Consider the following 16820-nt stretch of genomic DNA (forward strand, 5'->3'; position numbering starts at 1 on the left):
TCCATAAATCATGTATACTCTTTAAAAATACAAAATATGTACATAATATGTGCATATATGTGTACACACATATATTTTCATGCATGCTCAAGAAAAATAAGGACAGCAAAAGTTTAACACGATTTTAAGTAAATTTCTGCCTAAAATTTGCCTCCAGGTTGAAAATGACCATGAAAGACCAACAAGAAAACAAACTCAATCCTTCATCTCCAAAAAGCTGGTGCTGTGTCCTAACACAGACGGATCTTCCTCAGCAAAGTGGTTTGCACTTGTTTGGGTCTTTCCTTGAGCCACCGGAAAAAGAAGGGGATGTGTGCTTCCTTGTGAAATGATTACTCGGTTCAACTAGAATTTGCAAGACTGTAACATTTTAAAACGTTTTCTACCACAAATGCTCAAAAGGATATTTCTGTTTTCCTTTATTTTCCGGAAACTGGTAATATATTTCTGCTGAATAAGGAGGAGAAATGATAGGGAGTGCAAGAAGGGGCTGGAAGAACACAGGCTGCCACTAGCAGAAGCAAATAAGCATTTTTTAAAAATTAGTGTTCTAATTTCTCCCTTACAGTATTGGCTAGGAAAAAGTTATACACACTGTGTTAGAACTTGATTCTGGCTCCACTTTGTCTGACAGCCTTTCTTTGTAGCTTTACCTCAACATGCCCCTGTCATCAGGGACACCTAGACTAACCCCAACTGCAACACCTCAAGCTTAGGTCTCATCACCCATTTAACAACACAGTTCTACAGCTCCCCAGGGGCCAAAGTCTAGTCCTCAACTGAGAGAGGGAAAGACTCAGGAGCAAATAGCCTGCTGACAACCATAGTCAGGGGGATGATGAGAACAAGGAGTCTGCAGTTTCTCTACAACATTTGCATTTTAATTCTTTTGGGATCAGAATATATTAACTGGGTTGAGCCCTCCTCCAAGAAAAGCTGATTTTCAATGAAAGTAACAGAGATAAAACTAATTTTAGTAGTTAGTAAGATTTGGAGAGAACAGGAGCTCCATAAGAATTCAAATATATCTGGGCACAGGGGTCTTTTATGAGACTGATTCTCCAACCAAGGACCATGCATGGATATAACCTAGAACCCCTGCTCGGATAGAGCCCACGGCAGCTCAGTATCCAAGTGGGTACCCTAGTAAGGGGAATAGGGACTGTCTCTGACATGAACTCAGTGGCTGGCTCTTTGATATCCCTACCCCTGAGGGTGCAGATCCTTGCTAGGCTACAGAAGAGGACACTGCAGCCAGTCCTGAAGAGAACTGATAAGCTAGGGTCAGATGGAAGGGGAGGAGGACCTCCCCTATTAATGGACTTGGAGAGGGGCAGGGAGGAGATGAGGGAAGGAGGGTGGGATTGGGAGGGAATGAGGAAGGGGGCTACAGCTGGGATACAAAGTAAATAAACTCTAATTAATATAAAAAAAATAAAAATTTAATAAAAAAAAACTAAGTTTTAACCAGTGATTTTTTTTTTATATGTGTAATATAAGCTGACCTCAAATATAAGCTACTCCTGTTTACCCTCACAGACAGACTCAAATAACATATCTGGTCAGCCGATATCTATCAGCTTTCAGGCGCATAGGTGAAACAGGTAAATACCAATATGAAATATTTAGATACTTTGGAATAGTAAAATATACGTGATAATGTGCTTTAGAGAAAAAAATAATTTTAAAATCATACTATTTGGGGCCTGGGGATGTATCTCAGTTAACGGAGTGCTTGCCTAGCATGCACAAAGCCTTGCTTCCACTTCTAGCACCATATAAACCAGACATTGTGGTAAAAGTCTATACTTGCAGCATCAGGGAGATGGGAAAGATCAAATCAAGGTAAATCTTGACTACAGAGTGAATACAAGATTGGCCAATACCTTGTCTCAAAAAGTAAACTAGAAAGCCATACTGATTTTTACTTTTTATATTAAATGCAGTATTTAAAAGGCTGCTTTATGATGTCGTCACTGGAAATCCCTCCAGAGATTGGAAGTACTCATCTATCCACACAGCATTAACACGACTAGCCTGCTACCAACCCTATAGAGATGTATTAGCCATTTCTACAGCTTAAACACTTAATGGACTCTTCTCTCCCTTGGGTGCTCTAGAAAGAGACCTCTTCCCTTCTCCTCCTAGAGAACATGATCAGCCCACCTGCCTAGCCACAGGGCTATCTGCTTTCTCATTTGCTGCTATCTAGCCATCCTCAAGCCCCTACTGAATTGCTTTTTACAGTGACTGCTGAAAGGATGTATTTAGCAATGTCTGAAAGTTTTCAAACATGCCTGCTCAACGGTTCTGTACCATTTTAACCTACTTCAGAATCAGCACCGATCATGAGAGAGTTTCCTCGCCGAAGGGGTAACTCAGAGGAGGAGCACTTGCCAAGCACATACAAGGTCTATGTTTTATCTCCAGCACTATAAACACACACACACACACACACACACACACACAAGCAAAAGTAAGTTGTTCAAAATTCAGTAACTGAGGGCACCCATAATATGACTTTCATAGTGAGCCCCATTTCAGAGGAATAATCTGGGGGTGAATATTCCACTCACGGGTCTTCAAATAAGAAGAAAAGGACAACCTATCCAGACAAGGCAGTCAGCAACTCAGCAGATGCCAACAGACCCTCTTAATCAATGCTAACCAGCCAACCGACATTTTGCCTTTGTAAATGACAAGCCGTGACAGACATACCCAAATCCACAAGGATGGCGTGCTGCTGAGCAGTGAGCTGCTTCAGAAGTTCCTTATAGGAGGTGTCTGGAGGCTGGTGTTTGTTGGGCAATCTGTGTCGCAGGCGGTACTGTAATGCCAGAAATTGCCAAATTTCTCCTCGCCGGCTTTTAGGGACCCCTACAACCCAAGAGATGCAAACGTCAGATCTTGAATTTGGGACTAAAGCCATTACGTCAGTAGATAAACCACATCACAATGAAAACCATAGCTCTCCTTGTTGTGTGTCACCCTATCCCGTGTTCTCCAGTGTACTCACAGGAGCATATGTTGACAAGTTTTCACCCCTTCATCATTTTATATATATAAAATTTCTGATCAAATGATGGCGATAAGTCAAGTTTGTAAGTCTGCACTGTTGGCAATAATTAAAGGCTTACATACTAAGGCATGCATCTCTACTTCAGAAGGCAAGAACACCAAACATCAGAAAAGTTCCAGTAAATATGAGGGAATAATAGAATAAATTCTGCAGCCTTCATGGGAACAGCATCATCATTTTCTCTCGATACTATCAGCAAGCAATAAGTAGATAGAAACCCATCCATCTACACAGCATTGTAATGTCCTCTGTTTGTAAACAAGTTTCAAAACAACATCAGGCTTCTACTTCATAAATCATTAGTATCGGCACAGCTTTCCTTACATAAAAGCTTGTGGAAATGGTGAGTACCTTCTTTAAGGGATGTGTGAATGTCTTCCATGTCGCACCTGATTTTAGTTCTGCAATTTAACAACTTCTTGTCCCATGTTATTAAGACTTCCTTCTGACATGTACCAACTTCTTCATAGTCTAACTTAACTTTTCTAGATTGGAGTTCATCTCTTCTTGCTTGAAATTTAAAAAACAAGAGAGAAAAAAGAAAAGAAAATCAATCAAACCAACTTATTGCTAAAATTCAGCATTGTAAATATTGTATGTATTAAACTATACCCAATTATTGTCAGCACTGACATTTACTATGGATGGGTAGATGGAGAGGAAGGAAGAATGGATAGATGGATAGACAGACAGACAGATGTTAGCTATGCTATAAATTTCAACTTCTAGAAGAATATGAAAGCCTCAGAAACAACAGCTTATATCATCTTAAACATCATTAAAACAGGATACAGAGATGGCTCAGTGGTTAAGAGCACTGGTTGCTCTTCCAGCGGGCCCAGGTCTGATTCCCAGCATCTACATGATGACTCACAAACTTCTGTAATTCCAGTTCCAGGGGATCCAACACTCTTTCCTGACCTTCAAAAGCACTGGCATGCACATGATACATTGCGGGCAAAACACTCATATGCATAAAAATAAAATAAATTTTAAAGCCCCATTAAAGCATTCAGATCTTATACAGGATGGATGGATGGATGGATGGATGGATGGATGGATGGATGGATGGATGGACGCATTTACCTTGATCTGAAATCTGTTTTACCGTGAAAGTCTCATGCATCCCCCTTACTATTCGAGGAGTTTACTCACACTCCCCTAACACTTGGCTATGTATTCCTACATTCATTTTTAGTAATGTTTTGTTTGTTTGGGGTGCTGGGGACTGAGCACAAGGCCTTGGGCAGGCTAAGCACATGCTCTCCACTGAGCTATGTGCCTAAGCCTCTAGTCTTAATAACCGCAAAAGGGGAAATTCATTTTAAGTCACTACTCACTCCACATTTTAATGACACAGAATTCTCTCTATTTTGATCATCTAAAACACAAGCCCAGATTCAGCACTCGCTGGCTTGACCTATCTTTATGTTAAGTAACTGATTCCAAAAGAGAAGAGACACAGGCACAGGGGTACGCATCTCCTCCTTCCTTAGGGTCCCTTTTTGGAAATCAGAGTGCTCTCCACTCCCTCAAGCTCCAGGTTCTCCACTGAGCAACTTACCTTCTGAAACACAAATCTCCGTCAAGTATCCAACGTCCTCGACAGCACAAAAACAGTAGCAGGATGAATGTTACTCTTTACTTAATGCAGATGAAACCATACAAAAAGAGTAAAATACCTTAAAACAGACTTAAGCTTCCTATTTAAAAATCTGGACCTAGCCAAAAGATAAATGGACTGAAAAAAAAATTCCTCTGGATTCCACTAGGAGGCTTCCTAGGGCAGTTGAGCTTTTCTTCTCAGAAGTTGCTGAGTGTGTCTGAGCTAACCCAATTGTTTCTAAGTGGGCTTGCCAAAGCAATAATAACACATCACTACTAACAGTGTGCTTCATGGAGAGCTAAGTATATTTCCTTAGCTACTTTTCCTACAGCCTTCGCTGTCACTGTACGTTCCAAATAATCTTAAAATCCTGCTATATGCTAGCCACAGGCCCTGAGGACAAAATGGCAAGAACAGTAATCTCTATATCCGCCCTCAACTGTTTAACTGAAAGGAGACTTTGAGAAATGATTGCCATCGGTCTAGAATTGTATCCTTTTTGCTTCAGCTCTGAAATAAACATGGAGTTGATGAAGAAGCCTTTTGAGAAAGTGTTCCGTAAAATTATATAGTGTAACTAACCTCAGAACGGACATGTAATCATTTATATTAAAACATTCCACTTTCTCATACTAACACACACAATTGAGAACTACTGTAGCATACTCAAGAAAGTGTACTAGAATATTATTTCCACTTGTGTCCTAGCATACTGAACTCCTTAGTGGCCCTGCCCCAGTCACTAACTGGTAGAATGAAGACTGAGTTAAACAACCTGTAAGGCCCTCATCCCTTCAGATAGCCTATGATTCCAAAACCATCCTTGCACATTTAATGTAAGGTTTTATTTATATATTATTCTCAACTAAAATACAATTCATGTTTTAGATATTTACAAGAAGATTAATCACTTTTTTTTGCCAACCACTTTTTTATGTTCAGTATATTCAAGATAAAACCACTTGCTAAAACTACAAATTTCAGGCCTACCAAAATCTTTGGTAGCTCCAGAGGTATAGATGGCATGGGTCATACATACAACCTCTTAAAGCTACATAAATGACAGCTAATTGAGTTTTTTATTTTACAGAAAAGATTTATTTCCTAAGGATATTTAGCAATTTATGCATTTTTTCATTCTAATAAAAAATAGCAAAAAACTTATATATTTACAAACTAAATAAATGGTGTTTAAAGTAAATTAAAAACTGCATTGCACTGAGGTACAGTATCAAGGATGCTATAGTAGAAGATAAACTCAGAATATGAACATGTATGATTATAAAACTGTCTTTTTGGAAGATAATATAATAAAAGCAAAAGGGAGAAAAAAATCTATTTGTACAAATGTCAGAAATCTGAGAAGTTAAGAGCCCAGTAAAAAAACTAATTGTTCATGTCACAGATGGCAAAACAAGCCCTTTAGGTGAAAGAATTTGCCCCAAATAATGGTATGTGAGTATGTTTTGGATTTGGGCACTGTCTGAGATCTCTCTGTGTGTGGCTATTTTAGGCCTCAGACAAATAACATCATTTCTTCATAGGGTTGAGAAACATATTCTAAAGCATGTAGTATATACAAACTTAGCAGACAAGTGATGTTAACAGCACACCAGCTCTTGTGAATATTGGATTATAAGTTTGTGATTTAAGAGTGGAAATTTATAGAACCTTAATAAAGCCTCGGAACTTTGGTTTGGTTATATTTAACTGATAACAGTTAGGCTGGACAGAATACAAACCAATTTGTTCAAAATAGGCATATTTCTCTCAGAATGAATGACTATACCTGGAAGTTGACAGATCCCATTCAAAAAGAAGAGATTTTGTTTTTGCTCATGTTCCACAGTTTTTCTTAAGTAATGCGCAATAATATTAAATTTCCTACTAAATACAAGTAAGAACAATCCTAGGAAATACAAGGAACCTACGTTATCAACACTCTTCACTACTCAAAAGGCTACTGAAATTTCACCTCTACTATATAAGAAGGTAAATATGTTAGACTCATCTTTCTTGAGTCATAATTAACACATGCCCCAAAAAATACAAATGACAACCAACCAATATTCACACAGAGCACAAATCCCTTCCCCCACCCCCAAGAAAGAATGTGAGCCCTTAGCCCTGCTTGAATAGCTAACCTTCCAGTTTCTGGTTTTCTTTCTCCATTCGAAGCAACAGGATCTGCTGGTGTATAGCTTTTTTCCACAGACTCTTTAGTTCCTTTGATTTCTTTTTTTCTTCCACTTTTTCTGTGTCCTCATCACCAGACAAGAATATGACGAGCGGCTCTTCCTCCATGGTGGGAGTGAGAGGGGACAGTGGGAGCAGTTCAGTCCTGTCAAGCCCATCTGCAGAGAAGAAGACAGTGAGAGGCATCCCTGCGTGGTGCCCACGCTGGGGGCCTTTCCTGCCGAACAGCTGCCGAACGCGCTGCTCAGCCCAGGCTTCCACACGAAAGGGTGCTCCCACCCCACTTCCCTCGTTGCTCTGAATCACTGGAACTAGAGATTTAAGTAAGTTCAGACTGAATTCCCCTTCCAGATTTCCCTCTTGCAGTGAAACAAAGACATCGGGTCACCACTTCTTCTTTCCACCCAGAAAGGCTTGTTAGCGAGTGGCTACAAAGCAAACTGGCCTTTTCCCCAGAGGCTGACACTTCTGCAATTCACGCTGTGTGTAACACAGAGTTGTGTGAGTAGGTGTGAGTGATCTCCTGAGATCCCTGTCTACCAGCTGAGTCCCACAGAGCACCGAGGCTGAGCGGTGCTGGGGCCTTTCCACTCTGAGCAATGCCGCGAGGCTGTTCCCTTCAGGCACAGTCTTAATTGGTTTGCCAAAGCGGTTTCTCCCTCTACTGCAGCTGTTCTCTGAAAATGTCAGTTATTTTTCTATTAACAGAATGATTCTATCTCTTAAAGCATTTCAGTTATGGCTGACATCTATAGATGGATGGATGGATGGATGGATGGATGGATGGATGGATGTAGGAGATATAGGAACTAAACAAACAAACAAACATGATGTAGCTCTCTGGGAACAGTGTGTAAAATCCTGTCAGGATCACCTCTATGTGATTTTCCACCTCAGGGCTCAATCTTCCATCCAGGACTCCCTTCTTGCTTAGTTCCTTTCAATTCTCTAACAGTATCTCAACATGAATCTAGAACTTTCCTGGGACATGTTTCTCCCAAAGGTGAGTGTAATTTTTTTTTCTGTGAAGCCCTGGGACCATCTTAGGCTTCATGTGACCTTTAGAAATGCCAATTGACTGTACATTCACTGATCTCTGCTCTTAGGCGATTGCTCCTCCTGTGTTTGTATGTTGGCAACTGTTCCCAGCTTCTTGACAGTTCAGTACATTTGATTTCTTATTTCTTGGTTTTATATCAATGCAGTCAACACTATAAAGCCCTTGAAATAGCATGTGATTGTAAAATTCAGAGCAGGTATCATCATCTTTCTTCTAGATACTACCAATACAGTTTTTTTTCCAAATGCATAAAATGTTTCAATTTCATTTTCCCAAAGTGCTCAGGGTGGAACTTGGATCTCCCAAGTGCTGGGAAGTTGGTAGCACAGAGCTATTCCCCAGCCTGAGTCCTCCATTTTTCCCCACTCCAACCATAGCTCACCAATTCCTCTCTCATCTCTCTTTTTCTTTCCTTTTTTCTTTCCCACTGTGATCAGAAAATAAAGTGCATATGATCACGAGTGTGTGAAACTTTCTAACATATCTTTCACCCAAGTACGTAATTTGTGTGTTTCCTACTCGTGCTCAAATTTGATTAATTTTCTCTACCGTAGCAAATTCTTTATTGGTGTCACATAAAGCTTGTCATCAGTTGAATTATTTAAATATTACTCATACTTCACTTTCCTTACTGAATTGTCAGAGAGAAATTTAAGATCTCCGATAAACACCACTGAGTTATTTACTTTTCTTGTCTTGCATATCCCTCTCTGGCTCTCACATTTACGTAATAAAGCATGCTCTCTGCACTGTCACACCTTTCATCACAGCTGCTTAAGTTAAGTTAACCTTTTTGTTCAAGGCTGTTTTGGTTTTTTTTTTTTTTTTTTTTGCTCTGATTTTTAACAGGTCCAACATATCACAGAAAGCCCCTCATGCTCCCTTTTGGTTTCTATGGGACCAGTGTGACCTATCCCATTTTTTTGTCCAACTTTTCTGTCACTTTGTGTATGACCCTGCATTACCATAGCTCGCCAGCACTGTAGACTAATACCTGAGTCGGGAATCTCACTCACTCCCATGTCCATTGCGGCACTATGAGATAAGCAGTCTCCTGTGTGTTATAATGGTGACGTTAAATAAGCTGCTAAATGCTCCTAAATCTCTACACATTAAGCATCCCCTTTCTGCTCCCTAGCTTCAGACACTCGTGAGGAGGAGTTCTTGCATGAAGGCGCACGAACCTTTTTGCTGCATTGCTGAGGGGGACTTGTTCACCGGAGACGCCACCCGGAGGAAAATGCGCTGCCTCCAGGAGATCCTGCGAGGAGTGACAGGGGTTCCACCAGCATTTAGGGACTCGTTGCTGCAGGTGGATGAGGTCCTTTTTCTGCCTTCTCCATCACTGCAGAATGTCAACAAACGTGTAAGCGGTGAGGAAGACACACACTTCGGAGAGATGGGAGCTCAAGCCATTCCAAAGTTCTGCCACAGGCAAGCACGAGGCACAGGCAACATGGAGAGGGGAGGTACCAGCCTTCTTGCCACCCAGCCAGCACATCTTGGGAAAGCTGCAGTCCAGGAGGCCACAGCCCACAGAGAGTCAGCTGTTTCTACTCCTTCCTTCGAAGGCAACCAGCCCTGGTTCTACTCTGAGGAACATGGGTCCTTACGCGGGGGAGGAACAGCTGCTTAAGTTGGGAGTTTGTACACCGACAAGAAAACAAAGCTAATCTGTGATCCCGAACAATGTCAGCAGTCTGTACAATGCTCAGAAAGAGGTTTGCTTAAAGCTCATTCTAGATACATATGAGATTGTTTCGATCTTCTGTGCCTATTAAGATTAATAGGTACCAATCATCCAAACCATGGCAGAAAAGAACCCAAATCCGGGCAGAATGGCCAATTTGGGGGGTTATTGTTAAGCTACATGTAATGATTTTAAACAGTCTGCCAGGTGAGTAACAGCACTCGAGAGGCAAACGCAGGTAGATCTCTGTGAGTTCTGGACCAACTACAGATACACAGTGAGACTCTACCTCAAAAAAAAAAAAAAAAGTCAACCAGATTCGAATGCAACATGACTTAATGTGCTCCTGTGCACTGAGATTTCCCATCAGGGAAATAGTGGACAGATATTATCCAACTTAGATAAACTCACTGACCTAAGATTCCTAACTTTTGGGTGGGGGCAGGGAGGAGTGTCCCATCAGTACTTCTGGATTCACTAAATTAAGGGTAAAGAAGAACATAGATATGAGCTGTCTTGATATTGCAAACGTCAAGCTGTCTTACTTGAGGAAGTAGCTTGTTTCACACATCTCATATACTTTGCTACTTATGCTGGATAAGGTAATAACTCCACGAGGGACCAATATTCAAAAGTCCCTCAATACTAAAAAGCTTCACCTTTAAGTCATCTTGGGGAAGCCGTAAGTCAGGTCGTTCCCCTTCAGCATTTTTGATTCAAACGTTCTTCATCTGTCCTGACGAATACTCACAGAATATTCCCTTCTTCATTTCTGTAATGCTGCCTTGGGCAGTTTACTTGCTAAACACTTGGTTCACAGACCTACTGCTAGCTTCTAGTGGGAAACAACCACTACCAAGAACTGAACTAATAACCTCTGAATATGAGTATTTTATAAGACCGTATGAATTTGTATAGAAGGCTGGGTAAGATGGACAAGGGAAGTACTGAATGCTCTAACATGTCAGGAACGAATAAAAGATTCACCTCCTTCAACCCCTTCACTGATAATCTACCTTATGGCTTTCTGGCAGAGGTGTAGTAGTTATTTCCAGAAAAATAGGCTGAGCTGTCAATGGTAGCCATTGACAATGGCAATGATCTTAATAAAAATTAAAACAAAACAAAAACCACTTTCTTTTTTTTTTTCTCTCTCTCTCTCTCCTAGGGCTGCCCCTTTCAGGAAGGCATCTATGTTGTGACTCACGTTTTGAACACTCTATGAAATACTGAGTGCTGACTGAGCACCTGTGGCAATGCCTGGCAGGCGAATGCTCAGCAAACACTGTTTCACTAAAACAACCCAAAGATTCAGAAATACTTACACCGTAAGAAACTAAAGTGTCTTTTGATAAAAATCATCGTGAAATCCTTACTTAGAGACACACGGAGTGTTGAGAAAGTACTGAAATCAAAACTGAACAGGACGGGTGTCAAGTTTCATAGTTGTCCGTCCAATGCAACCCTTTTGATGGCTATGTCATAAAAACCACGCTGGCGTTTCACCCACCAATACACATTTGCAGACTTCCCAGGGTCTGGTTTCAAGCCCCTTGATATGAGTGAACTGACAGGTGTCTCTTTTTTTCATCCATATTGAAATTTAATTGCCAAAAACCAATGGCTAAATTGTATACTAACAATACAGGAAGACATGTGTATATGGTAGAATACGGACGCTTTACTCATAAAGTAGCTGGCTGCTGAAGTAACAGTGATCTTGCTTCATTTAGTAAGGGAGGAAATGCATGTAATTGTAAATTCAATTGGAAGGCAACCTCTAGGTGAAGGTTCACCCAGGCAGTGAGCATGTGCAACTACTACAGCTCGCTGTTGGAGCAGCACGTGGTCAGAAGTCTGCACGGTGAAAAGAGGTCACTCAAGGAAGTGAAACTGCATGAAATATTGCACAATTCATTTTCCTATATCCTGACTTGGGATGCAGGATAAAACACAGTATGGAGATGAGGGATACACTTTTCTTTTCTTTTCTTTTCTTTTCTTTTTTTTTTTAGTTCTTGTTTGTCTTTTTGCTTTAACTCCATTATTAGTTTTCACTTTAACTTCCTTAAAGTTAAGAAGTTAAACTTCCTTTAAGACTTAGGACAAGTATAACTTCAAAACTAAACTGCTTGTGGTATCTACTACATAGTGATGACACTGACGAAGACAGAGAACACATACCACATACGATGCACTGTTCTGGACAGTTCCAGGTACGGTTGGTTTCATCTTTACAGTAGCCACATGGGGTGGCTGTTTTGATTTTCCACTGCTAGTGAGAAGCCCTAACTAGAAAAAGGCAAAATAACCTGCTCATTTCCTGTGTTAACAAGGAATGGCTCCTGAACTCAGTCAGGTAGTCCATAACCCAGACCCTCAAAGCACTGTGGTTGACTGTGAAAATGTCAATGACCTTTGCATCAGTTCCTACAAAGCTCCAGAGGTCTTCAAAAACAGAGCTGTCCTTTGGCTCCCCTTCCTGTGACTCGGCTGCCTTGTCTGGCCTCAGTGGAAGAGGATGTGTGTAGTCCTGCAGTGACTTAATGAGCCAGGGTAGGCTGGTACCCATGGGGACCTCCCCGTTCTCTGAAGAGGAGAGTGGAGAATGAAAGAGGAGTGTGCGGGCTTCTTAAGACACTCATAAAGGATGATCTTTTGAAATAGTTGTGAGCAAGCAGGTGCAGTCCTGATCTCATGAACTAACGTTGGGCTTCTGTGAACACAGAATTTTTACTATGCACTGGCTTGCTTAAATAGGAATCAATCCACTAGGTCCCGTACGGAATGGTGCACTGATGACAATTTTCCTACTGAGACCAGAGAAATCTACTTTACACTAAGACAGATTCTCTTGCCAGATTTAGAGCATGTTCTTCTGGGCAGGAATCTGTCCACTAGCCCTCTTGTACTTCCTAGCACTCAACAGAAACTGGGATCCTAAAGTTCTGCTGGCAAAATCTTTGTCTAGATCACAGTGCACTGCCAAATTGACACAAATAACAACACCTCACTAACCCAAAAGCAGCGATTTATCAAAACTTGAAAGGCTTTCCTTCTATGAGTGTCTTAAGAAGCCCGGATGGGACAACACACTGATGAGACCTCAGTTCTTTCCTGCACGACCCACAGTACTCGCTGGTTTATATCGCGTTTGCAGCACTCAGTCTGTGAAAGTTCTGGCTTTCAACTGGGCAAACATCTGTCATCCTATGGAAAATTCAACAGAGCTCAGATTCACCACTCTAGCGGAAATCACTACAACATCTAAGTGTGAAACAAATGTGAGCAGTTAGTCAGTGGAACAACGCACAGGAAAAAAAAAACCAACAAGAAGAATGAAGGCTTTTTTACTCGAAATTCCACATGCTGAATGCAGATAGTGAAAAACATATTTTACACATTGAGATTAAAATATCTCTGGGCAGATTACATGTTTATTCAGACCTCTGCAGCGTAAGACAAATAAAGTCATACCTAGAGAAATATGCCACCTCTCTCAGAATCAGTGTAACACCCTGTAAAACAAAACTGCAGGCTAGACAGTGTTCAAACCCAAAGGACAAGAAGCAAAATGCTCATATTAGACTTACAGCTTCTTTTTCTTTTCAGTGCTAGAGATTAAACTCAGAGCCTTGGTCATGCTAGGCAATGCTCTGCTACTAAACTATGCTCTTGTTTCTCTGTTCGTCTTCTGAAATGGAAGAAATAGTTTTTAAATGATCGTATGTACAACTACACTCTCCCCGTAAAAAGTGCTGAGAGTGTAACTCCCAGAAGAGTTACACTGTGGCCAAAGGATCTCTGAAGATGTTTCTCTCCCTGCATAATTCCTTGTAGTGCAATCTTTAGTACTTTTATTGAAACTGCAAAGAAATCAGACTGTTAGATTTTGACAGGGAGATGGAGACTGGTGATTCTGGCAGAGTGTGGAAAGTAAGTAGAGTGGGTAGAGAACAGATGCTGATAGTGACACTGAGCTGCATCATTCTGGATGTTTTCCAGAGAAAGGCGGTGATCCTCCAGGAAGAGGTGTCACCACGATCCTTCCTGTCCATAACCAGTGTTTTCCTGACTGTGGCCAATGGGACATCTGCAAGGAATTGGCAATGTCTTGCAGAAACCAATATGACAGCAGTTACGATGAGTAGCGACAGACTGTGTCCCTCCCCAGATCGTACTGCATTGCTGTGCTTCAGGATGCTCATTTCTCTATCTTCTAGGATCAAGAAAAAAAAACAAACTCATATGCAAATAATTATGTATCTAATAGCTAATTCACAGTAGCAACTCTAAATTTCAAATAGCGTTTTCTTGGAAACCTCAGCTTTAAAGGAATTTCAATGCAGAATAGAGTAGAAACAGGACTTCATCTTGCAATAACATTTTACATGGCTCTCCGTGATCTCTGATGATACCAGGGGGCACATTTCCGTTTCCACAGCCCAAAGAGCACACAGAATGACAGCATGCATTCATAAGACAACCAAAACTGGATCTTTAACTGATATGGCTAACCACTGGGAAATCTGAAAAATTATTAAGTGAAAATGTTTGGAGCATTAATCACCTTGACTCTGAAGCAGTCTCCTGTCTAGCAGCAGGAAAACAGGAATGGCATCAGCACAGAGAAAGATCATTGCCCCAAATCAGGACATAAAATAAAAGGCATTTCTATATGTCATCAATAAACCACAGGCAAGTTAATTCAACAGTAAACCATATGAAAGTATTATATTTATCAATGAATACAAGTGAAGTATAAAATAAAAATATACCACAAATACTTTATCAGCTATGCCTTATTCTTTCCCATTAAAAATTTTTATGAGAACAGAAGCAATAAGTATCACTTTTTAAAATAACCATTTACTTGGACCAACATAAATAATTTTTAAATAAAAGCTTAAAACTTGAAAAGTAACTCCTCACCAACACAGAAGTCTGTTGCTGGAAAGGAAATATCATATTTGGTAAATATATATTATAAAAACATGAATCAACAGGCACAATTATAACTCAGCTACCAAGAAAAATGTTATCCTTTCAAAATTAATTTGCATTACGATATTAATAAAAAATAAAAATACTTATTTCTTTTCCTTTGTAATTTCAAATCTGAGCAAAAGAATCTATTAGCCAACAAAACAACCATTCAAAAGACGATGGTTCTTTTTCTCAGTACCCTAACATGATTTAAAAACTCAGAACAGTGGTCCTGTTTTCAGAAGTAACACTGTTGTTAGCCTAAATCCTATATTGCCCTATTTAGCTATGAATATTTAAAGATTAATTTATGCAACTAATAAGATATTAGGTACCCAAGTGACAGGAGAACTATAACATAACATTATATACCTCCTCCCCTCATCACTACAAATAGTTGAAGGTAACATACTAATTGTATATACATGACTTTCTCTCTAAAAAAGTAATAACGAGAGATGCAGAATTCAGAAGCCACTGGATTAAAACCTGGCTCTTGAATGTCATCATTCATGGGAAAGCATCATAATGTACTAAGAGAAAAGTGATACAGGCAAGCTACCCACACACAGCCTCAACTGAACAAAAGACATAAACATTTGTGCAGAGAGAGCTTTATAAATGTATAAGGCAAATACAGCAAAATGTTTAAAACTGATTAATCAAGATAAAGGATTAGAAGGGATCCTATAATGTATTGTGATTTTCTATAAATTTAATATTATTTCAAAATAGAAAAAATTCTCTTCAAGATTGTTAGTATCTTTATGTCTAAGTGACTCGTTAGTTGAATAAACCTAAGAATATACATTTTTGTCCAACACTTTCACTCTGCAGATCTATTAGTGACACATATGTCATTATATATGATAATGTATACAATAACTGTCACAAAAGCACTCTAAGAAACCAAATTCCTATAAGCAACTGTCCATTCAGAGGAGCATAGATAGGTTGTGATCTATTAGGTAGAAGACTACATAGCAATGAAACTAAATACGCTGAGGCACACCTACAACCAGGAATGAATCTCACAGAGCAATGTTAGAAGAAGGCAGAAACAGAAACAAAGGATGTCTATCATTCCATTTCTAGGGAATTCACAAGCGGCAAACTCAGCTCTGTTCGGTGAGGTCAGAGGGTAGTAATGATCCAGGAAACGAGAGGTGCCACCGGGCTTCTGGCACCCTTCCACCTGTGGCCTGGGTAGTGGTGACAGGATGACACTCTCTCCTTGATGACGCACCAAGCTGTGTGCTTAGGACTGGTGTGCTTTACAATGAAAATGTTTTGGGGTTTTGTTTTACCCAGTCTGTATGTTGGAGCTCCTGACTCTATGCTATTAAATTAAAAGAGTTGGCAGGGGAGGGGCGAGGGGGATCCAATCTCTAATTTTTAGAATTTGTCACAATTGAAAAAAAAAAATCTTCCAATCCTCAGTGTTCTGAAAGTTGAGGAGTTTTCCACTCGTTCAAGAACAACACTTCAAATGGCATAACGACTAAAAAGTGAACTTTTCCAACCCCAAACTCATGTACATCTGCCTTCTGACCTCAGTGCCCTTCCATTAGCATGAGATATGAAAGGCTACAGGAAGCAACCATCAAAAATAAAACATGGATAAGCGTGGATTCCTCAAGACAAATGATCAACCTCACATTAAACGATGGAAGTAACTCTGTGTACATGACAACCTCCACGATCCTCTGTCATTTGGGGGAACGGCTCTTCCCTACTTAAGAAACGAAGCTAGGGTTTTCTATATATACGCTTACTTCAACTAATGCAACAGTTCAGCCCAGCGAATGGACTTGCTTAGCGGTGTGTTCCTGTAAGAGGACAGTATTACAGATACTGTGATGGTGGAAAGTCTTGGTTCTCTAAACTCACAGCACAGTTCAACTGCGTTATAGCATTTCATGACAAGCTTCCTTAGAAACCTCTCCCACAGTGTTCTTCCTGAAAACTCTTTATTTCATTGGCCTTATGTCACCAGAAATGAAATTCTGTTTTGAACACATTGCACTAATCCTAGAGGAAAATTCAGATTCCTAATCATGCTAATCCAAAGTGAATGAGTGGGCACATACAGACAAAGGATACTTGGAAATGACCTTAGGATGTGTGTAATCTAAGTAGAATAAAGCCAGCCATCTACTGATAATGCTAGCTTTTAGAAGTTCTCACATCTAAACGGAAATAT

The 16820-nt window shown here is 40.2% G+C and overlaps 1 protein-coding gene across 6 annotated transcripts in view; it reads right to left on the reverse strand.

Annotated features, from left to right (window-relative positions):
* Window positions 1-16820, reverse strand: part of Tbc1d4 (TBC1 domain family member 4) — a 175632-nt gene that overhangs the window by 11954 nt on the left and 146858 nt on the right. For 2 of the 6 annotated variants that reach the window (XM_060391535.1, XM_060391533.1), the window contains 5 exons: window positions 14202-14225; window positions 9126-9286; window positions 6830-7039; window positions 3431-3589; window positions 2719-2877 (listed from right to left, as the gene is read on the reverse strand). In XM_060391535.1, the coding sequence (XP_060247518.1) occupies window positions 2719-2877; window positions 3431-3589; window positions 6830-7039; window positions 9126-9286; window positions 14202-14225 (713 nt within the window). Of the gene's footprint in view, window positions 1-2718; window positions 2878-3430; window positions 3593-6829; window positions 7040-9125; window positions 9287-14201; window positions 14226-16820 lie in introns of all 6 variants that reach the window. The other 4 variants (XM_060391534.1, XM_060391532.1, XM_021646990.2 and 1 more) reach the window with 3 other exon arrangements.

This window comes from Meriones unguiculatus, chromosome 9 (assembly GCF_030254825.1).
Source record: "Meriones unguiculatus strain TT.TT164.6M chromosome 9, Bangor_MerUng_6.1, whole genome shotgun sequence".
Lineage (NCBI taxonomy): Eukaryota > Metazoa > Chordata > Mammalia > Rodentia > Muridae > Meriones > Meriones unguiculatus.